The 23,368-nt window shown below is 41.5% G+C and overlaps 1 protein-coding gene across 1 annotated transcript in view; it reads left to right on the forward strand.

Annotated features, from left to right (window-relative positions):
• Nucleotides 1-14,565: 14,565 nt before the first annotated feature.
• LOC115173112 (putative PIP5K1A and PSMD4-like protein) overlaps nt 14,566-23,368 on the forward strand; it is a 49,403-nt gene continuing 40,600 nt past the window's right edge. Inside the window, exons 1-7 of the mRNA XM_029731051.1 lie at nt 14,566-14,657; nt 15,477-15,514; nt 15,663-15,752; nt 16,199-16,329; nt 17,091-17,208; nt 17,920-18,072; nt 18,306-18,605. Coding sequence (XP_029586911.1) covers nt 14,612-14,657; nt 15,477-15,514; nt 15,663-15,752; nt 16,199-16,329; nt 17,091-17,208; nt 17,920-18,072; nt 18,306-18,605 — 876 coding nt within the window. The 5' untranslated portion in view covers nt 14,566-14,611. The remainder of the gene's footprint in view (nt 14,658-15,476; nt 15,515-15,662; nt 15,753-16,198; nt 16,330-17,090; nt 17,209-17,919; nt 18,073-18,305; nt 18,606-23,368) is intronic.

The following is a 23,368-nucleotide window of genomic DNA, read 5'->3' on the forward strand; positions in this document are numbered from 1 at the left end:
TTTAAAGGGGTGTCCACATACTTTTGTACATAGTGTATTTCAACTATTTTTAGGATGGTGCTTTTATGGTTATGTGGGAGCTGTCTATTGCTCCATTCGTATTTGGGAACCCATTGATGGCAAAGAAACACCTCTTGATTTCAACCTGTTGTGCGATGGTGTATGCAAATTGTATGTTACAGTAGGTTTTGCTGATGATTGATTCCAAAACATTGGCTCGTCGAGGGAAGTGAGATGCCGATCGGAAAGCTCCCGCTGTAAAGTGCCTGTTGCCAAAAACCCGAGGATGAAAAAGTTAGCGGACTGAACACAGCAGTGTAGATCGCCTCAAGATAGAAACGTAATATTCAATATTGGTAAGTTAGACTAAATATTAGCATTTCAAACTGGTGGGTTATAACCTTCAATCTAGATAACAAAACAAATCATGAGGCTAGAGAAATGTATCAACAAATATTACGAAAACAAGCAACACCCAAACATGACGGAGAGTAAACTGGGGAACCAATCCCGAAAAGAAAACGCGACTCTTCGACAGACAGACAATTTCATATTTTCACCACCGGGAACGGTAAGGGTGGAAACCGATCTGTTAAAATCAATAAATGACAAACTGGGAATACTTTAATTAGTCAGTAAGGATATAAAGGAGATGAAGGAAAACCTCAAGATTAGTGACAAGAAATCTGCGACATTGGAGAAAGATACAAACAAGCTAAAAAGGACAGTCAATAAGATTGAAACCGATGTTAATTAACTTAAAATGGAGAACTTCTTTCTGAGAGAAGCCTTACTTGAAATACTGTACAGACTAGATCCATGAGAGAAAATATGGTACTTACGGGTATCCAATAGAAAGAAGGAGAAGTTCCTGAGGGAGTTCCTCTTTACAGCGATTCAGATCCCATGGGAAGCTGTCGACAAAATCCAACTCGAACGTGTACACCGTTTTGGGCAGAGATATGAACGCCCAATCGTTTCCAAAGTTGCTTTCTTTAAAGAGAAAATAATGGTTAAAAGCCTGGGTAAAAGACTTGCTAACATGAATGATCAGTTCCCGAAAGAAATTGCAGAACGGCGCAAAGTTCTGTATCCAATCTTCAAGAGAAATAGATTGAAAGGGAAACGTGTAGCTCTCGTAGTCGATAAACGGTATATTGATAACCAAATGTTCAGAAACAAAAACTACTCCATGGCTATTCTAAATTTTACTAAGTTCCCATAGAGGAGTCAAATAATGGAACACGCAATATGTGTGTTTCCGGTCACAACTTGCAGACTTGTTTACGCTGCTGTGCGTTTTTGTTGCCGTTTTTACTTTGCTACCTGACGGTTTTTACTTTTACCGTATATTTTTACTTTTTCCCTCACTCAACTTTTTTCCTCCTTCAACTTTCCTACCCCGGAGGTTTTATCTGGACATGGTTCGTCAGGACTTCAAACAGCCGAAGCTAAGTAACATTAACATGATGCCTTCTAATTGCAGTCGTTGTACTCATAATATACAGGAGAACGATCGCCTTACGGCAAGGATAGCTGTGCTGCAAGCCCAGCTTCAGACGCAATCGTTAGGCAAGGGTCATTTCAGTGTAGGAAAGGATGAAACAGCGTCTGTGCCACCAGCAAGTACAGATAGTAACGTTAGTATAAACCCCCTCGCACGGTCCCCGCAGCCGGACAACTTTCTCATGGCTTCTGGAGGGAAATGCTGTAGGAATGCTCAACCGGTGTCGCTTATTCAGCCGACAGAAACTTTCAACCGGTTCTCCCCATTAAGCGAGTCGGAGTCGGAGGCCGAGACTTCTCTGGTCTCTGCTCCTCCCGTTGTGGGGTCTGAGACGCCGACGGCTCCCACCATTAGCTATGAGAAATTGAAAACCCTAGTCATTGGCGACTCCATTACCCGCAGTATTAGACTTAAAACTAATCATCCAGCGATCATACACTGTTTACCAGGGGGCAGGGCTACCGACGTTAAGGCTAATCTAAAGACGGTGCTGGCTAAAGCTAAAACTGGCGAGTGTAGAGAGTATAGAGATATTGTTATCCACGTCGGCACCAACGATGTTAGGATGAAACAGTCAGAGGTCACCAAGCGCAACATAGCTTCAGCATGTAAATCAGCTAGAAAGATGTGTCGGCATCGATTAATTGTCTCTGGCCCCCTCCCAGTTAGGGGGAGTGATGAGCTCTACAGCAGAGTCTCACAACTCAATCGCTGGATGAAAACTGTTTTCTGCCCCTCCCAAAAGATAGAATTTGTAGATAACTGGCCCTCTTTCTGGGATTCACCCACAAACAGGACCAAGCCTGGCCTGCTGAGGAGTGACGGACTCCATCCTAGCTGGAGGGGTGCTCTCATCTTATCTACGAACATAGACAGGGCTCTAACTCCTCTAGCTCCACAATGAAATAGGGTGCAGGCCAGGCAACAGGCTGTTAGCCAGCCTGCCAGCTTAGTGGAGTCTGCCACTAGCACAGTTAGCGTAGTCAGCTCAGCTTTCCCCATTGAGACCGTGTCTGTGCCTCGATCTAGGTTGGGCAAAATTAAAAATGGCGGTGTTCGCTTCAGTAATCTTAATTGTATAAAGACCTCCTCCATTCCTGCCATTATTGAAAGAGATTGTGATACTTCACATCTCAAAATTGGGTTACTTAATGTTAGATCCCTCACTTCCAAGGCAGTTATAGTCAATGAACTAATCACTGATCATAATCTTGATGTGATTGGCCTGACTGAAACATGGCTTAAGCCTGATGAATTTACTGTGTTAAATGAGGCCTCACCCCCTGGTTACACTAGTGACCATACCCCCCGTGCATCCGGCAAAGGCGGAGGTGTTGCTAACATTTACGATAGCAAATTTCAATTTACAAAAAAAAAAAACAATGACGTTTTCGTCTTTTGAGCTTCTAGTCATGAAATCTATGCAGCCTACTCAATCACTTTTTATAGCTACTGTTTACAGGCCTCCTGGGCTATATGCAGTGTTCCTTACTGAGTTCCCTGAATTCCTATCGGATCTTGTAGTCATAGCAGATAATATTCTAATTTTTGGTGACTTTAACATTCACATGGAAAAGTCCACAGACCCACTCCAAAAGGCTTTCGGAGCCATCATCGACTCAGTGGGTTTTGTCCAACATGTCTCTGGACCTACTCACTGCCACAGTCATACTCTGGACCTAGTTTTGTCCCATGGAATAAATGTTGTGGATCTTAATGTTTTTCCTCATAATCCTGGATTATCGGACCACCATTTTATTGCGTTTACAATTGCAACAAATAATCTGCTCAGACCCCAACCAAGGAAGATTAAAAGTCGTGCTATAAATTCTCAGACAACCCAAAGATTCCTTGATGCCCTTCCAGACTCCCTCTGCCTACCCAAGGACGTCAGAGGACAAGAATCAGTTAACCACCTAACCGAGGAACTCAATTCAACCTTGCGCAATACCCTAGATGCAGTTGCACCCCTAAAAATTAAAAACATCTGTCATAAGAAACTAGCTCCCTGGTATACAGAAAATACACGAGCTCTGAAGCAAGCTTCCAGAAAATTGGAACGGAAATGGCGCCACACTAAACTGGAAGTCTTCCGACTAGCTTGGAAAGACAGTACCGCGCAGTATCGAAGAGCCCTCACTGCTGCACGATCATCCTATTTTTCCAACTTAATTGAGGAAAATAAGAACAATCCGAAATTTCTTTTTGACACTGTCGCAAAGCTAACTAAAAAGCAGCATTCGCAAATGGAGGATGGCTTTCACTTCAGCAGTAATAAATTTATGAACTTCTTTGAGGAAAAGATCATGATCATTAGAAAGCAAATTACGGACTCCTCTTTAAATCTGGGTATTCCTCCAGGGCTCCATTGTCCAGAGTCTGCACAACTCTGCCAGGACCTAGGATCAAGGGAGATACTAAAGTGTTTTAGTACTATATCTCTTGACATAATGATGAAAATAATCATGGCCTCCAAACCCTCAAGCTGCATACTGGACCCTATTCCAACTAAACTACTGAAAGAGCTGCTTCCTGTGCTTGGCCCTCCTATGTTGAACATAATAAACGGCTCTCTATCCACCGGATGTGTACCAAGCTCACTAAAAGTGGCAGTAATAAAGCCTCTCTTGAAAAAGCCGAATCTTGACCCAGAAATTATAAAAAACTATCGGCCTATATCGAATCTTCCATTCCTCTCAAAAATTTTAGAAAAAGTTGTTGCGCAGCAACTCACTGCCTTCTGAAGACAAACAATGTATACGAAACGCTTCAGTCTGGTTTTAGACCCCATCATAGCACTGAGACTGCACTTGTGAAGGTGGTAAATGACCTTTTAATGACGTCAGACCGAGGCTCTGCATCTGTCCACATGCTCCTAGATCTTAGTGCCGCTTTTGATACCATCAATCACCACATTCTTTTGGAGAGATTGGAAACCCAAATTGGTCTACATGGACAAGTTCTGGCCTGGTTTAGATCTTATCTGTCGGAAAGATATCAGTTTGTCTCTGTGAATGGTTCGTCCTCTGACAAATCAATTGTAAATTTCGGTGTTCCTCAAGGTTCCGTTCTAGGACCACTATTGTTTTCACTATATATTTTACCTCTTGGGGATGTCATTCGAAAACATAATGTTAAATTTCACTGCTATGCGGACGACACACAGCTGTACATTTCAATGAAACATGGTGAAGCCCCAAAATTGCCCTCGCTAGAAGCCTGTGTTTCAGACATAAGGAAGTGGATGGCTGCAAATTTTCTACTTTTAAACTCGGACAAAACAGAGATGCTTGTCCTAGGTCCCAAGAAACAAAGAGATCTTCTGTTGAATCTGACAATTAATCTGGATGGTTGTACAGTCGTCTCAAATAAAACTGTGAAGGACCTCTGCGTTACTCTGGACCCTGATCTCTCTTTTGAAGAACATATCAAGACTGCTTCAAGGACAGCTTTTTTCCATTTACGTAACATTGCAAAAATCAGAAACTTTCTGTCCAAAAATGACGCAGAAAAATTAATCCATGCTTTTGTTACTTCTAGGCTCGACTACTGCAATGCTCTACTTTCCGGCTACCCGGATAAAGCACTAAACAAACTTCAGTTAGTGCTAAATACGGCTGCTAGAATCCTGACTAGAACCAAAAAATTTGATCATATTACTCCAGTGCTAGCCTCCCTACACTGGCTTCCTGTTAAGGCAAGGGCTGATTTCAAGGTTTTACTGCTAACCTACAAAGCATTACATGGGCTTGCTCCTACCTATCTTTCTGATTTGGTCCTGCCGTACATACCTACACGTACGCTACGGTCACAAGACGCAGGCCTCCTAATTGTCCCTAGAATTTCTAAGCAAACGGCTGGAGGTAGGGCTTTCTCCTATAGAGCTCCATTTTTATGGAATGGTCTGCCTACCCATGTGAGAGACGCAGACTCAGTCTCAACCTTTAAGTCTTTACTGAAGACTTATCTCTTCAGTAGGTCCTATGATTAAGTATAGTCTGGCCCAGGAGTGTGAAGGTGAACGGAAAGGCTGGAGCAACGAACCGCCCTTGCCGTCTCTGCCTTGTCGGTTCACCTCTTCCCACTGGGATTCTCTGCCTCTAACCCTTTTACAGGGGCTGAGTCACTGACTTACTGGTGTTCTTCCATGCCGTCCATGGGAGGGGTGCGTCACTTGAGTAGGTTGAGCCACTGACGTGGTCTTCCTGTCTGGGTTGGCGCCCCCCCCCTTGGGTTGTGCCGTGGCGGACATCTTTGTGGGCTATACTCGGCCTTGTCTTCGGACGGTAAGTTGGTGGTTGTAGATATCCCTCTAGTGGTGTGGGGGCTGTGCTTTGGCAAAGTGGGTGGGGTTATATCCTGCCTGTTTGGCCCTGTCCGGGGGTATCATCGGATGGGGCCACAGTGTCTTCTGATCCCTCCTGTCTCAGCCTCCAGTATTTATGCTGCAGTAGTTTATGTGTCGGGGGGCTAGGGTCAGTCTGTTACATCTGGAGTATTCTCTTGTCTTATCCGGTGTCCTGTGTGAATGTAAATATGCTCTCTCTAATTCTCTCTTTCTTTCTTTCTCTCGGAGGACCTGAGCCCTAGGACCATGCCTCAGGACTACCTGGCATGATGACTCCTTGCTGTCCCCAGTCCACCTGGCCATGCTGCTGCTCCAGTTTCAACTGTTCTGCCTGCGGCTACGGAACCCTGACCTGTTCACCGGACGTGCTTGTTGCACCCTCGACAATTACTATGATTATTATTATTTGACCATGCTGGTCATTTACGAACATTTTAACATCTTGACCATGTTCTGTTATAATATCCACCCGGCACAGCCAGAAGAGGACTGGCCACCCCTCATAGCCTGGTTCCTCTCTAGGTTTCTTCCTAGGTTTTTGGCCTTTCTCAGGAGTTTTTCCTAGGGAGTTTTTCCCAGCCACCGTGCTTCTTTCACATGCATTGCTTGCTGTTTGGGGTTTTAGGCTGGGTTTCTGTACAGCACTTTGAGATTTCAGCTGATGTACGAAGGGCTATATAAATAAATTTGATTTGATTTGACATGGTAGGGATTGTAATTTTTTATATATATATATATATATATATATATATATAAATAATAGAAAAGCAATAAAATACAACAATTGTTAAAGAAATAAACAACACTATACCATTCTAGATAGGGAATGTTAGAAAATCCTTAGTTTTAGACTTTCCATTTATAGTATTTCAGAAATTGATAAGACAGCACTGTAGAAGAAAGGAAAATTAGCTAAATAGTACATCTTCAAATATAAGGAACTGGAACACAAAAGTACTCAATCAACATGGTAGAGATAACAGAGGATATGGAAGGCACAGTATGTGGGTATGTACACATGTATTGTGATGGAAGGTGGGGTGTGTGTTTTTGTTTGGAAAGTGTGGAGTTAAGTGAGTGAAAAAGGATACGGGTTGCAGAGCCATTGTGTGTTTGTGAGCAGGGGTTAAGAGCAAGCTTTCAATTTTGTGCAGATATGGGATATACATTTTAAAATAAATGATTTATTTACTCTCCTATCATGATGGAACTGTTCCCAACCCTAGTCACCCACCTGAGCTACCCATACGCTAAGGAGAAGTCCTAATCTGTTTTATGGGCCTACTGTAAGTAGCCTATACACAGCCAAATCAGAAAGATGAATGTGGTCAGAGACCTACTAAAGTAGCACTGCCCTCTCAAGATTCTGAGCCTGCCTGGCAGGGTTGGTCCTACAAAGCCAAAGCCCCCTGATGGGAGAGCATAATATACAAGGATATTCTCAAAGCTGCTAATGAGAACCTTGACGACCTTGTATCTAGCCGGTAGGGATTTCGGTCACACACAGACATTCAGAGAGGGGGTATATTATTGTGGCCCAGGTGGCTTAAAATCATCAAAGTTCTGACTGCACAGAGATGTATGAGAATACGGTCACAATGGGGAAACGCGTGTCTGTGTTATAGGGAAGTGGGTATATCTGATCTCAATGGGTAATCAAATCTCCCCATTTTTGCTCAATTTTACATGACTTCTCATACAGCTGCAACTGTATATGCGTTCATAAATCAAGGCCTTTCTTAATTAAATTGGGCTCTGGGATGGAACAACTGTTGAGCATCTGAGTGAATGGTTGTTTGTGGGGCAAAGGGCTTGAGTGTGTGAGTGTTGCTAGGGAGTAAACATGTTAAGGACAATATACAGGATGAATCACAATTGTTTGATAAAATAATAATTGCTTGCCAAAATTTAATTTTTGTAATGGCAATACTGGTAAGAGGCAACAATCCTTTGCTTAAACTACCTACATTTCACAATTGTTAATTATGGAAATTAAGACAAGCAGGATTTTTATATATTTTTAATAAGTATATACAATACAAATCGAGGTGAGAGCGATGGAAAGGCTTTTGGCAGCTGATTTACGTCTGTCCTGTGGGTGACACTGTGTGCTCTTTTCGAAGGATGTGTCCCGGTTTCTCGGGGGCCATGGGATCCAGGGGGTCGGGGGTGGTCTGCCGGTCACCCAACTCAAGATGAGGGGTTTTAGCGGGTGAAATAGTGGGGACCAATTGGAGGTTTACTTACAGTGCCTTGCGAAAGTATTCGGCCCCCTTGAACCTTTTGCCACATTTCAGGCTTCAAACATAAAGATATAAAACTGTAATTTTTTGTTAAGAATCAACAACAAGTGGGACACAATCATGAAGTGGAACGAAATTTATTGGATATTTCAAACTTTTTTAACAAATAAAAAACTGAAAAATTGGGCGTGCAAAATTATTCAGTCCCCTTAAGTTAATACTTTGTAGCGCCACCTTTTGCTGCGATTACAGCTGTAAGTCGCTTGGGGTATGTCTCTATCAGTTTTGCACATCGAGAGACTGAAATTTTTGCCCGTTCCTCCTTGCAAAACAGCTCGAGCTCAGTGAGGTTGGATGGAGAGCGTTTGTGAACAGCAGTTTTCAGTTCTTTCCACAGATTCTCGATTGGATTCAGGTCTGGACTTTGACTTGGCCATTCTAACACCTGGATATGTTTATTTGTGAACCATTCCATTGTAGATTTTGCTTTATGTTTTGGATCATTGTCTTGTTGGAAGACAAATCTCCGTCCCAGTCTCAGGTCTTTTGCAGACTCCATCAGGTTTTCTTCCAGAATGGTCCTGTATTTGGCTCCATCCATCTTCCCATCAATTTTAACCATCTTCCCTGCCCCTGCTGAAGAAAAGCAGGCCCAAACCATGATGCTGCCACCACCATGTTTGACAGTGGGGATGGTGTATTCAGGGTGATGAGCTGTGTTGCTTTTACGCCAAACATAACTTTTGCATTGTTGCCAAAAAGTTCGATTTTGGTTTCATCTGACCAGAGCACCTTCTTCCACATGTTTGGTGTGTCTCCCAGGTGGCTAGTGGCAAACTTTAAACAACACTTTTTATGGATATCTTTAAGAAATGGCTTTCTTCTTGCCACTCTTCCATAAAGGCCAGATTTGTGCAGTATACGACTGATTGTTGTCCTATGGACAGAGTCTCCCACCTCAGCTGTAGATCTCTGCAGTTCATCCAGAGTGATCATGGGCCTCTTGGCTGCATCTCTGATCAGTCTTCTCCTTGTATGAGCTGAAAGTTTAGATGGACGGCCGGGTCTTCGTAGATTTGCAGTGGTCTGATACTCCTTCCATTTCAATATTATCGCTTGCACAGTGCTCCTTGGGATGTTTAAAGCTTGGGAAATCTTTTTGTATCCAAATCCGGCTTTAAACTTCTCCACAACAGTATCTCGGACCTGCCTGGTGTGTTCCTTGTTCTTCATGATGCTCTCTGCGCTTTAAAACGGACCTCTGAGACTATCACAGAGCAGGTGCATTTATACGGAGACTTGATTACACACAGGTGGATTCTATTTATCATCATTAGTCATTTAGGTCAACATTGGATCATTCAGAGATCCTCACTGAACTTCTGGAGAGAGTTTGCTGCACTGAAAGTAAAGGGGCTGAATAATTTTGCACGGCCAATTTTTCAGTTTTTTATTTGTTAAAAAAGTTTGAAATATCCAATAAATTTCGTTCCACTTCATAATTGTGTCCCACTTGTTGTTGATTCTTCACAAAAAATTACAGTTTATCTTTATGTTTGGAGCCTGAAATGTGGCAAAAGGTCGAAAAGTTCAAGGGGGCCGAATACTTTCGCAAGGCACTGTAGTAGCAATGTAAATATTGTGGTATAGCTACAGTTGAAGTCGGAAGTTTACATACACCTTAGCCAAATACATTTAAACTCAGTTTCACAATTCCTGGAATTTAATCCTAGTAATAATTCCCTGTCTCTGGTCAGTTAGGATCACCACTTTATTTTAAGAATGTGAAGCTTCAGAATAATAGTAGAGAATGATTTCAGCTTTTATTTCTTTCATCACATTCCCAATGGGTCAGAAGTTTACACACACTCAATTAATATTTGGTAGCATTGCCTTTAAATTGTTTAACTTGGGTCAAATGTTTTGGGTAGCCTTCCACAAGCTTCCCACAATAAAGTTGGGTGAATTTTGGCCCATTCCTCCTGACAAAGCTGGTGTAACTGAGTCAGGGCTGTAGGCCTCCTTGCTCGCACACACTTTTTCAGTTCTGCCCACAAATGTTCTATAGGATTGAGGTCAGGGCTTTGTGATGGCCATGCCAACACCTTGACTTTGTTGTCCTTAAGCCATTTTGACACAACTTTGGAAGTATGCTTGGGGTCATTGTCTATTTGGAAGACCCATTTGCGACCATGCTTTAACTTCCTGACTGATGTCTTGAGACGTTGCTTCAATAGATCCACATAATTTTCCTTCCTCGTGATGCCATCTATTTTGTGAAGTGCACCAGTCCCTCCTGCAGCAAAGCACCCCCACAACACGATGCTGCCACCCCGTGCTTCACGGTTGGGATGGTGTTCTTCGGCTTGCAAACATCCCCCTTTTTCCTCCAAACAGTTCTATTTTTGTTTCATCAGACCAGAGGGCATTGCTCCAAAAAGTACAATCTTTGTCCCCATGTGCAGTTGCAAACCGTAGTCTGGCTTTTTTATGGCGGTTTTGGAGCAGTGGCTTCTTCCTTGCTCAGCGGCCTTTCAGGTTATGTCGATATAGGACTTGTTTTACTGAGGATATAGATACTTTTGTACCCGTTTCCTCCAGCATCTTCACAAGCTCCTTTGCTGTTGTTCTGGGATTGATTTGCACTTTTCGCACAAAAGTATGTTCATCTCTATGAGACAGAACACGTCTCCTTCAAGAGCGGTATGACGGCTACGTGGTCCCATGGTGTTTATACTTGCATACTATTGTTTGTATAGATGAACATGGTACCTTCAGGCATTTGGAAATTGCACCGAAGGATGAACCAGACGTGTGGAGGTCTACAAATATTTTCTCGGAGGTCTTGGCTGATTTCTTGTGATTTTCCCATGATGTCAAGCAAAGAGGCACTGAGTTTGAAGGTAGGCCTTGAAATACATCCACAGGTACGCCTCCAATTGACTCAAATTATGTCAATTAGCCTATCAGAAGCTTCTAAAGCTTTGACATCATTTTCTGGAATTTTCCAAGCTGTTTAAAGGCACAGTCAACTTAGTGTATGTAAACTTCTAACCCACTGGAATTGTGATACAGTGAAATAATCTGTCTGTAAACAATTGTTGGAAAAATTACTTGCCAAAATTATAGTTTGTAAACAAGAAGTTTGAGGAGTGGTTGAAACACTTAGGTTGGAGGCTTTAAAACTAGTTTATGTAAAGTTCCGACTTCAACTGTATACCAGTTTCGTTTAAGGACCAAAAAATTGACAGCTGTGCCATATAGATTGCAAAATAGTTAGGAAGAGATTTGCGATGTCCCGATTCCATGGCACATGGTTTATGAATTGACACGCAAAACAATGCCGGATTCAAAACTTAGACTTTTTGAATATAAATTATTATACAAAATTCTTGCAACCAATCTTAAGTTATATATGGGGGATACAACCTTCCCAGCTCTGCAGATTTTGCTGCAAGGAGAATGAGTCATTGGATAATTTATTTTGTTACTGTCCATATGTAGCTTGTTTTTGGTCACAGGTCCAGGAAAGGCTGAAGAATTGCAACATTTACCTGGAGCTAACGCTGCAGATAGCACTACTGGGGTGATTTGAAAAGTCATAGCCAATCGAGCAATAACAATTATTTCAGCAAAAAAAAATATTTAACTTATGATAATAGAAAGATTCAGAACTTTTGTGAAGCAGCACAGTTGAAAAATATATGGCAAATAGAAATCGATTGAATGGAGCTGAAGGGTGGGACTAATAACAATAAGATAACAAATGTAAAACACACTGGGTCTGTAAACTGTATATCGGTTCAGAACTTTTGTGAAATAGCACAGTTGCAAATAGAAATAGAGGAAGGCCAGGACTAAAACCAACAAAATATAACTATTGTAAAATTGTCTGTAAAATGTATATAGTATGTATAAGCTGGAAGTAGAAGCTTAAGTGTTATTGTTTATTAATTTACTCCAATTAGGGGAGGGGTGGTAGGGTTTGTGTGGAATAATAAAGGAAAATATTTTTAAAATATATGTATGTGTATTTGTATATATGTATGCATGTTCATACATGTGGGTATGTTCAAAAGTTTGGGATCACTTAGAAATGTCCTTGTTGTTGAAAGAAAAGCACATTTTTTGTCCATTAAAATAACATCAAATTGATCATTTTTTATGGAATATCTACATAGATGTACAGAGGACCATTATCAGCAACCATCACTCCTCTGTTCCAATGGCACATTGTGTTAGCTAATCCAAGTTTATCATTTTAAAAGGCTAATTGATCATTAGAAAAACATTTTTAACAATGCTTTTTTTCTGATAAAACTAGTTGCATCCTCCTTGGAGCCCAGTTTCATAATATTATCATATGTCCCAGCTGCCTGCCGTAGTTTTGAAGTAACCACGAAAAAACAAGCCTTATTTTAGGGCATTTTCACCCTGCCAGCTCCTAATAGTTCTATTGAACACCGTGGCACCAATTTGCCTGCTTTGCCATTGTTGCCAATGGAGTCCTGTCCACGTTGTTTGTAGTTAAAATGTAAACAAAAAATTACTCATGGAACTCTGAGGTCGTCCCATTGTTTACTATAGGGAAATATAGGTATGTCTGTCTATTTCGCAACGTGTATATTTAGATTATTTTACATTGGATACCATTTTAATCATGAGAATGTCCTCTTTCCAATTACATAACACGGAACCCAGTCCGGCTGCACGCGTGCGCTGTCATGCATACATTTATTTGTCCCCCTACACCAAACGCGATCACACGATACGCAGGTTAAAATATCAAAACAAACTCTGAACCAATTACATTAATTTGGGGACAGGTCGAAAAGCATTAAACATGTATGGCAATGTAGCTAGTTAGCTTGCATTTGCTAGCTAATTTGTCCTATTTAGCTAGCTTGCTGTTGCTAGCTAATTTGTCCAGGGATATAAACATTGAGTTGTTATTTTACCTGAAATGCACAAGCTCCTCTACTCCGCCAATTAATCCACACATAAAACGGCCAATTGGATGTTTCTAGTCATCTCTCCTCCTTCCAGGCTTTTTCATCTTTGAATTTATATGGTGATTGGCATCTAAACTTTCATAGTGTTACCAGGACTACGGGTAAAACGTTCGTCTTTCAATCACCCACGTGGGTATAACCAATGAGATGACACGTGAGTACCTGCTTCTATAAACCAATGAGGAGATGGAGAGGCAGGACTTTCAGCGCGATCTGCTTCAGAAATAGAAAGGAGTTCTATTTTAGCCCTTGGCATCGCAGACGCAAGCAATAATTGAATAACATAGATTTCTAAATTTATTTTTGCGAAGTTTAACCACACTTGGCGCCATCGAGGTGCGGATGTTTACTTTCTACACGAGTTGTTATTTTTCAGTTTCGTCCTAAGAACAGATTGAAGTGGTAAAATAAAAAGGAATATTTTTTTTTTGCTGCCATTTAGGCTAAATTGAATTCTAAACGTCACTCCAGTCAAAACGGGCTCTGCGATGGGCCTGCGCTAGTGTTAGCCACTTTGCCATTTTCAGCCTTGGGTGAATTTTGACTTGTTCTATTGTCCAGCCTACCCCTGGTTCTGCTGATTGCACTTTAAAGAACACCATAGCCGCGAGTGCATAATATTCCCCAATTGAAAGCCAACGTAAGGTCACTTTTTGAAAACGGAGAAATAAAGGTTATATCTTGCGCTCTACCATCGGATTTAAGATATCTCTAGGACCTTCAGTGGAAGATGTATTGACGAGCAAGCTCCGAATATCCAAACTGGAAACAAAGCTACTGCGGTGAATCTCGGGTGACATTAGCTGGAAAACTAAGCTAGGTTAGCGTAGCTGTTTGAAAATGATACCAACAAAGGTGAGATGGTGTCGGTAAGAGCAACTAGCTAGTAATTATATTAAAAAGTAACGTGTTACTTAGTCAACATGTTAAATTTTTAAATAATTATTAGCTAGGAGTTGCTCTTACCGACACCATGTCCCATCGTTAGCTAGTTAGCCATGTGAAATGACAGAAATACATTTTCATTGCTAGGATTCAGGAAGCCAACGTGGCTTGCAGTTTGAACCAACTAAAGTTAGCTTGTAGCTAGCTACGTGTCTCTGGATAAGCGCGTCAGCTAATTACTAAAATGTAATGTAAACGTTAGATACCTGATGTTGGCTAGCAATGACCAGCCATGACCGGTGAATCTAGCAACACGTCAGTTTGTCAATGTCAGGGGCGCTATCTTGCTTGTTAGCTAACTATGTGTTCTTTTCAGCTGAGTAAGAAGGACCCAACCCCTCAGCTCACCCCAGCAAAACAAGCAGGGTAATGACAGTGCGGGGTATCCAGAATTTTGACCAGTCACTCGGTCCAGCTTATTTGGCTTGACGACCCTGGATCAAAGCTGTGTTGAAACGCACCAGAACAATCGCTTCGACGAAAATAACGTTATTATACCTTGCGGTCTAGGCAGCTAGCTTGTGAACTGTTCTTGCTAAACTTCAACGTTTCAGAAATGGCCACAGCTGGAACAGTTCATTCAGGTCCAGCGAGTTCCACTGGTAAGTGCACATTCGCTCTGATATCTATACACCTAATAGCTAAAGTTACTCGTTTTGGAGATCGTGTCTTTGAGACTCAATCCTGTAGTATGTGGATTGCTCTTTAAATACAGCTGTGTGACTGAACCCACCTTTGCCAAGTACACAACTCATTGTCCTAGGGTTGGCACTGTTCAGTAGGGCACAACATATTAGCTACTAACAGGACCATAACCATTTACCCCCCCCCCCCATGCCATCCCACCCCACAGATGTGCACACTCAGTTCTGGAGGAGACTATCCTCAGAGGTACCAGTGCATCTGCGTGAAAACTGGTTGACATTAACTATTCAGGTTCTGTCAATTTAGGCCTGTGAATGTTTGCATGCCTTGTCTTGGAAACTGATTCAGCTGCCAATAGCTGTAACAATTGGTAACTGATGACATCCCATGTATGCATCTTACTCTTTGGGCAATGTCATTTTACTAATAATAATGTATTACATTTCTATAGCGCTTTTCATAGCATCAAAGCGCTTCAAAAGCAAGCAACAAACAAGCAATACATCATTAGTAGCCTAGCTATTATTTATTTTTTGTATTCAGTCTTAGGCTACAGAATGTGGTATCTTTTGACACCTTTGAATGTATTCATGGCCAAATCACCTTTTGTATAAATTGGGTCTAAGGAGGTTTTTGTGTGTTTTTAGACTGGTTGGGATTGGCATGACCAACAGCAGCTCTACGATCTATTGCACAGTGCTGTGTGCACAGTAAACAACGGCTCTCAAATCTGTTTTCTTGTTCTTTCTCTCTCTCACTTTTTTTTTCTCTCTCAGGAGGCTCAACTGGGACTTGGAAGATAGCTTCTTTAGAGGTGAGAAGAGGATGTACATTGTGGTTTTCATGGCAATAATTTATGCCTTCAGTAATCCCACTCATGTATATAAAGTAGGCTCACCGAAAGGTTGTGTTATGTCCTTTGTCTCGTCCTGTGATTCACCTCTTCTCTCTTCCACTCACAGGGTGTAGGGTCCTCAAGCTCATCTCAAACTATAAAGAAGACTATTGGCCACCGGGGGCTTGACCCCACTGGGGAGACCACCTACAAGAAGGTCAGAGTTCTTGGTCAACTCCCATTCACACATTGTAACAGACCTCATCTTTCCTACTTAAATGTTTTTCTTATGAATGAACATATTCAGTCCCTGTTGTCAGTTAATTACATAACCGCCAATCACATGTTTAGTCTTGTGAAGATAAATCTGCTGGTTTTGAAATGTCTCATCTATTTATGTTTCCCCATTTGAAGAGGTCATAGCAGTGTATTTACTAGGAACTAAATGGGACAAAATGGGGAGGAACTTATCTGAATTTGTCTAATAGGAACACTAGTTTTCATTATATATGTCTGTATGTATTTGCTACGGTGTGCACCCCAGGCATGCACTTCAAACTCAGAGCAGTCCTCTGCTGACTTTAACATGTGCATATGTTCAACCTGGGAAATACGTTCTCTTCCTTTCTATTCAATCTCGATCTCTGCTCTGCCCTCCTCCAGACCACCTCGTCTGCCCTGAAAGGTGCCATCCAGTTGGGCATCACACACACAGTGGGCAGCCTGAGCCAGAAACCTGAGAGAGATGTACTCATGCAGGACTTTGAAGTGGTGGAGAGCATCTTTTTCCCCAGGTGTGTGTGTGGTTTATAGACAGGAAAGTATAGAGGGAGTATGTGTTTCTGTTATGTTTTTATGTCAATATTTCAGGTTTGGAATCGTGACAAAGAAGTAGGTTAAATAATGTTCTTCCCAATTTTACCATGGCATTGTTAAATACTCGTTTCTGATTGCCTTCTAGAGCTTGCATTATTTCCCTATAACGCATGGTATATTTGCAAGACCGGTAGAATTCAATGGCTTAGAGTTCATTCTTATATGCTCTGTTTGAGATACTTTTGAAAGCAAAAGTCAAATTGAAAACATTGGCATTGTTGAATTTTATTTTCGTAATAGCAAGCTAGGGCTCATGGTTTGGTTAGCTAAACTAGCAATTCTGTTTGATTACCAAGGCAAATACTATAGCTATCTAGTAAACTTGCTAGCTACTTCAGTGGATGTTGAACACATTTCTAGAGTCAAATGAACACATTTCTAGCGGCAAATGTGTTAAATTATAGCCATGATATCAAAGGGGTATTCAACTCGTGGCCCTATGCATTTTCTAGAAAATAATGCAACTCCGTGGAAGGTTAGTTCCACTCTGCTAGCGGGTCGTGGAGCATACCTTACACTTCGTACATTATTTTCCAAAGAATGCATAGCCTCTCGTTGATTATCCCTTAATGTTCTCCTCTGCTTCAATATTGCATTCTTAACAAGTGTAGAATTGTGTTTACGTAAGTTCATGTTCTCTCTCTTGACGTATTAATCACAGTCCTCTATTCGTCTTTAGTGAGGGCAGTAACCTGACCCCAGCCCACCACTACAGTGACTTCAGGTTCAAGACCTACGCTCCCATCGCCTTCCGCTACTTCAGGGAGATGTTTGGTATCCGACCAGACGATTACCTGGTACTACACTCTCTCAATCCACCTTGAAAGGCAGTACTGGAAGTGGAATGGTCTATTTACCTACCGTAAAAATGTCAATTGAAAGCCCAGTTTCAGATAGCCGCCTGTCCCTTTTTTAGTAGCCGGGCAACGGCAGATATTTCAAATAAAAGCCTGGTAAATGAATTTAAGAGAATGGCATATATTTTTACAAGGTTTAATGGTTGATTTGTTACATTACATAATTCACTAGTGACTCAAAAAAATTATGGCAATCATCTGTTTTTATTGCCAGTAAAAAAACTGCTAGCCATTGGCTGCTAACAGCTGCTAGCTAACTGGCAAGCACAAAAGCAGTCAACAACTTGGGAGCACAGACCCCCAGAAATTGTCTGATTGCTCTCTAGTGGCAAAAGTAAGAACTGCAGAAAATGCACAGTCGGAGGATAATCTTTTTTTTTTTTTTCTCTCAAAATAGAGGCATACTAAAGACAAAAGAATGGGACACTGTGTGTAAATGATAACACATTAGTGCAGGAAATGTATTAAAATGTAGGATTTAACAATGAATTATGCACATCAGCTGTGTGCATTAAGGAAATAGATGCCTGGCTCAAATAGAAGCATGTCTCTAATAAGTTCCTGTTGTGTCCAGTGATATAATTAAATAAATGCCTGGGCTATTAATTTAAGTTTGGTGGTAACAAATAATGAATACTGTTTTTGTTGCAGTGCTCGCTGTGTAACGAGGAACTGATTGAGCTGTCCAACTCTGGAGCCAGTGGATCTCTGTTCTATGTCTCCAGCGATGACGAGTTCATCATTAAGACTGTGCAGCACAAAGAGGCTGAGTTCTTACAGAAACTATTGCCTGGCTACTTCATGGTAAGAGAGTGAGTGTGGGTACACCTGTGCATGCAATAGTGTGTCTGTGTGATGATCCATTGTGTACCATATGTTTTGTCCTTTGAGTTACCAAGTTGACCTAGTAGTTGCTACACAATTCAATCTTTGTCCTGAATGTTTCCTGATTTATTGCGTGTGTTGTATTCTATGCTAAAAGTGGATTTGATTGACATAGTTGGACCACAATCCTTTCCCTTCCACTCGCTCTCTAGAACCTGAACCAGAACAAGCGAACCTTGCTGCCAAAGTTCTACGGTCTCTACTGCATCCAGGCGGGGGGAAAGAACATCCGCATTGCTGTCATGAACAACCTGCTCCCGCGCGCCGTGCGCATGCACCTCAAGTACGACATGAAGGGCTCCACCTATAAAAGACGAGCATCGGCCAAGGAGCGAGAAAGGGCTGTGCCCACGTTCAAGGATCTGGACTTTATCCAGGACCTTCCCGACGGTCTTCTGCTGGAACCAGACAACTACAACGCCCTCAGCAAGACCATCCAGAGAGACTGCCTGGTGAGAGGGAGGGAGAATGGGTCTGTAGAGGTGTTTGCGGGTGGTGGTGTATATTTTAGGGCCGGGAAAATACCAGTATTGTGATTAGAGGTCGACCGATTCTGATTTTTCAGTGCCGATTATTGGAAGGACCCCCCCAAAAAACCGGTACCGATTAATCGGCCGATCTGATTTTTTTTATTTTTATATATATATATCAAATCAGCCGATTTAATCGGTATCAGCTTTTTGTGTGTGTAATAATGACAATTACAACAATACTGAATGAACAATGAACACTTATTTTAACTTAATATAATACATAAATAAAATCTATTTAGTTTCAAATAAATAATGAAGCATGCTCAATTTGGTTTAAATAATGCAAAAACACAGTGTTGGAGAAGAAAGTACAATATGTGCCATGTAAAAAAGCTAACTTTTAAGTTCCTTGCTCAGAACATGAGAACATATGAAAGCTGGTGGTTCAATATTCCCAGTTCATCAATATTCCGGGTTAAGAAGTTTTAGGTTGTAGTTATTATAGGAATTATGACACGTCGACTATTTCTCTCTACCATTTTGTATTTCATATACATTTGACTTTTGGATGTTCTAATAGGTACTTTAGTATTGCCAGCCTAATCTCAGGAGTTGATTGGCTTGAAGTCATAAATAGCGTGTGAATCAAGCATTGCTAAGAGCTGCTGGAAAACACAGTAAAGTTTGAATGAATGCTTACGAGCCTGCTGCCGCCTACCACCGCTCAGTCAGACTGCTGTATCAAATCATAGACTTAATTATAATAAACACAGAAATACGAGCCTTAGGTCATTAATATGGGCAAATCCGGAAACTATCATTTCGAAAACAAAACGTTTATTCTTTCAGTGAAATACGGAACCGTTCTGTATTTTATCGAACGGGTGGCAGCCCTAAGTCTAAATATTTGTTACATTGCACAACCTTCAATGTTATGTCATAATTATGTAAAATTCTGGCAAATTTGCTCGCGATGAGCCAGGTGGCCCAAACTGCTGCATATACCCTGACTCTGCGTGCAATGAACTCAAGAGAAGTGAAACAATTTCCCTAGTTAATATTGCCGGCTAACATGAATTTCTTAACTAAATATGCAGGTTTAAAAATATATAGTTCTATGTATTGATTTTAATAAAGGCATTGATGTTTATGGTTAGGTACAATCGTGCAACGACTGTGCTTTTTTCGCGAATGCTCTTTTGTTAAATCATCCCCCGTTTGGCGAGGTAGGCTGTGATTCGATGATAAATTAATAGGCACCGCATTGATTATATGCAATGCAGGACAAGCTAGTTAACCTAGTAATATCATCAACCATGTGTAGTTAACTAGTGATTATGTGAAGATTGATTGTTTTTTTTAAAAGATACGTTTAATGCTAGCTAGCAACTTACCTTGGCCACTTGCTGCACTCGTGTAACAGGTGGTCAGCCTGCCACGCAGTTTCCTCATGGAATGCAATATAATCGGTGTCCAAAAATGCCAATTACCGATTATGAAAACTTGAAATCGGCCCTAATTAATCAGCCATGCCGATTGTGATACTTGTTAGTATCGTGGCAAGGAAATGAAACACACAAAGTGGTTTAACCTCAAACTCTGACGCCGTCTCGTGGCATTTTCTAAACAACGTTTAATATTGTATACTACGCTAAGTATATTTTGGTTTCAAAATGTAAGTGAATTTCCAAAAAGACAAGAACTGTAGCTTTTCATTAACAGGCTAAACAACTGTTTAACCACTCAGCGTTTAACGGGTTCACTTTTTTAGGAAAACAAATCCAATTGTATTTGTCACATGCGCCGAATACAACAGTGCAGTTTTTTTAAGTAAAAAAAAAAAAGTGGTATAAAATAAGCTGAAGTAACAAAAAAAATTACACAAAATATCAATACGAGGCTACCGAGTCAATGTGTGGGGGTACAGGTTAGTTGAGGTAATTGAGGTAATATGTACAGTACCAGTCAAACGTTTGGACACACCTACTCATTCAAGGGTTTCTTTATTTTTACTATTTTCTACATTGTAGAATAATAGTGAAGACATCAAAACTATGAAATGACACAAATGGAGTCATATAGTAACCAAAAAAAGTGTTAACCTCTCTGGGCTAGTGGGACGTGACCGTCCCATTCTATTCAACAGCCAGTGGAACAGCGTGGCGCGAAATACAAAAACCTGAAATGCAATAATTTCCATTTTTTTAAACATACGACTATTTCACACCATTTTAAAGATAAGACTCTTGTTAATCTAACCACATTGTCCGATTTCAAAAAGGCTTTACAGCGAAAGCAAAACATTAGATTATGTTAGGAGAGTACATAGCCCAAAATAATCACACAGCCATTTTCCAAGCAAGCATATGTCACAGAAACCCAAACCACAGCTAAATGAAGCACTAACCTTTGATCTTCATCAGATGACACTCCTAGGACATTATGTTATACAATACATGCATGTTTTGTTCAATCAAGTTCATATCTATAAAAAAAACCCAGCTTTTTACATTGGTGTGTGATGTTCAGAAAATGTATCCCCACTGAAAACTTCCGGTGAATTTACTAAATTACTCATAAACGTTGACAAAATACATAATTATTTTAAGAATTATAGATACAGAACTCCTTTATGCAATCGCTATGTCAGATTTTAAAATGGCTGTTCGGCGAAAGCACATTTTGCAATATTCTGAGTAAATAGCTCAGCCATCACGGCTAGCTATTTTGACACCCGCCAACTTCGGAGCACACTAAACTCAGAATTAGCATTAGAAAAATTGTATTACCTTTGCTGATCTTCGTCAGAATGCACTCCCAGGACTGCTACTTCCACAAGAAATGTTGTTTTTGTTCCAAATACCTCGGGTCAGTATCCAAAGGGTAATGCGCTAGCGCATTGAGACAAAAAAAATCAAAATGTTCCATTATCGTACGTAGAAGCATGTCAAACGCTGTTTAAAATCAATTTATGGTATTTTTCTCATAAAATAGCGATAATATTCCAACCGGACAATAGTGTACTCATTCAAAGAGGAAAAGAAAAAACAGTGTGGTCTCGTGAACGAGCATATCCAATCTCTTTGTCACCAGGCAGACCACTGAGAAACTGAGCTACTATACTCTGCCCAGAGACAGGAGACGCCTCAATCCGCTTTCTGAAGGCTTTAGAGAGCCAATGGAAGCCTTAGAAAGTGCTACGTAACCCCAGAGATACTGTAGTTTCGATAGAGAATCAAAATAACTAAAAATTCTCACAGGCCACTTCCTGCTTGGAATTTTCTCAGGTTTTTGTCTGCCATATGAGTTCTGTTATACTCACAGACACCATTCAAACAGTTTAAGAACCTTCAGAGTGTTTTCTATCCAAATCTACTAATAATATGCATATTCTTGTTTCTGGGCAAGTCTATCGCTTGGGTGGCTGGAGTCTGACCATTTTTAGGGTCCTGGATGGCAGGAAGCTTGACCCCAGTGATTTACTGCGCCATACGCACTAGCCTCTCTAGCGCCTTGCGGTCGGATGCCGAGCAGTTTCCATACCAAGCGGTGATGCACCCATCAGGATGCTCTCGATGGTGCAGCTGTAGAACCTTTTGAGGATATGAGGACCTATGCCAAATCTTTTCAATCTCCTGCGGGGAAATAGGTGTTGTCATGCCCTCTTCACGACTTTATTGGTGTGTTTGGACCATGATAGTTTGTTAGTGATGTGGACACCAAGGAACTTGAAATCGCTTGACCCGCTCCACTACAGCACTGTCGATGTAAATGGGGGGGGGGGGGGGGGTGCTCAGACCTCCTTTTCCTGTAGTCCACAATCAGTTCCTTTGTCTTGCTCACATTGAGGGTGAAGTTGTTGTCCTGAATCCACACTGCCAGATCTCTGACCTCCTCCCTATAGGCTGTCTTATTATTGTCGGTGACCAGGCCTACTACCATTGTCGTCAGCAAACTTAATGATGGTATTGGAGTCATGCTTGGCCACACAGTCGTGGGTGAACAGGGAGTACAGGAGGGGACTTAGCATGCACCCCTGAAAGGCCCCTGTGTTGAGGATCAGCGTGACAGATGATATCGCATACCCTTACCACCTGGGTGTGGCCCTCAGGAAGTCCAGGATCCTGTTGCACAGGGAGGTGTTTAGTCCCAGGGTCCTTAGCTTAGTGATGAGCTTTGAGGGCACCATGGTGTTGAACACTAAGCTGAAGTCAACAAACAGCATGCTCATGTAGGTGTTCCTGTTTTCCAGGTGTGAAAGGGCAGTGTGGAGTGCAATAGAGATTGCATCATCTGTTGGGATGGTATGCGAATTGTAGTGGGTCTAGGGTTTCTGGGATTATGGTGTTGATGTGAGCCATGACCAGCCTTTCAAAGCACTTCATGGTTGGTAGTCATTTAGGTATGTTACCATGGCATTCTTGGGCACAGGGACTATGCTGGTCTGCTTGAAACATGTAGGTATTACTGACTCGGTCAGGGACAGGTTGAAAATGTCAGTGAAGACATTTGCCAGTTGGTCAGCACATGCTTTGAGTACAAGTCCTGGTAAACCGTCTGGGCCTGCGGCATTGTGAATGTTGACTTGTTTAAAGGTCTTACTCACATCGGCTACGGAGAGTGTGATCAGTCGTCTGGAACAGCTGGTGCTCTCATGTATAGTTCAGTGTTGCTTGCCTTGAAGCGAGCATAGAAGGTATTTAGCTCGTCTGGTAGGCACGCGTCACTGGGCAGCCCCCGGC

This window comes from Salmo trutta, chromosome 34 (genome assembly GCF_901001165.1).
Source record: "Salmo trutta chromosome 34, fSalTru1.1, whole genome shotgun sequence".
Taxonomy (NCBI): domain Eukaryota; kingdom Metazoa; phylum Chordata; class Actinopteri; order Salmoniformes; family Salmonidae; genus Salmo; species Salmo trutta.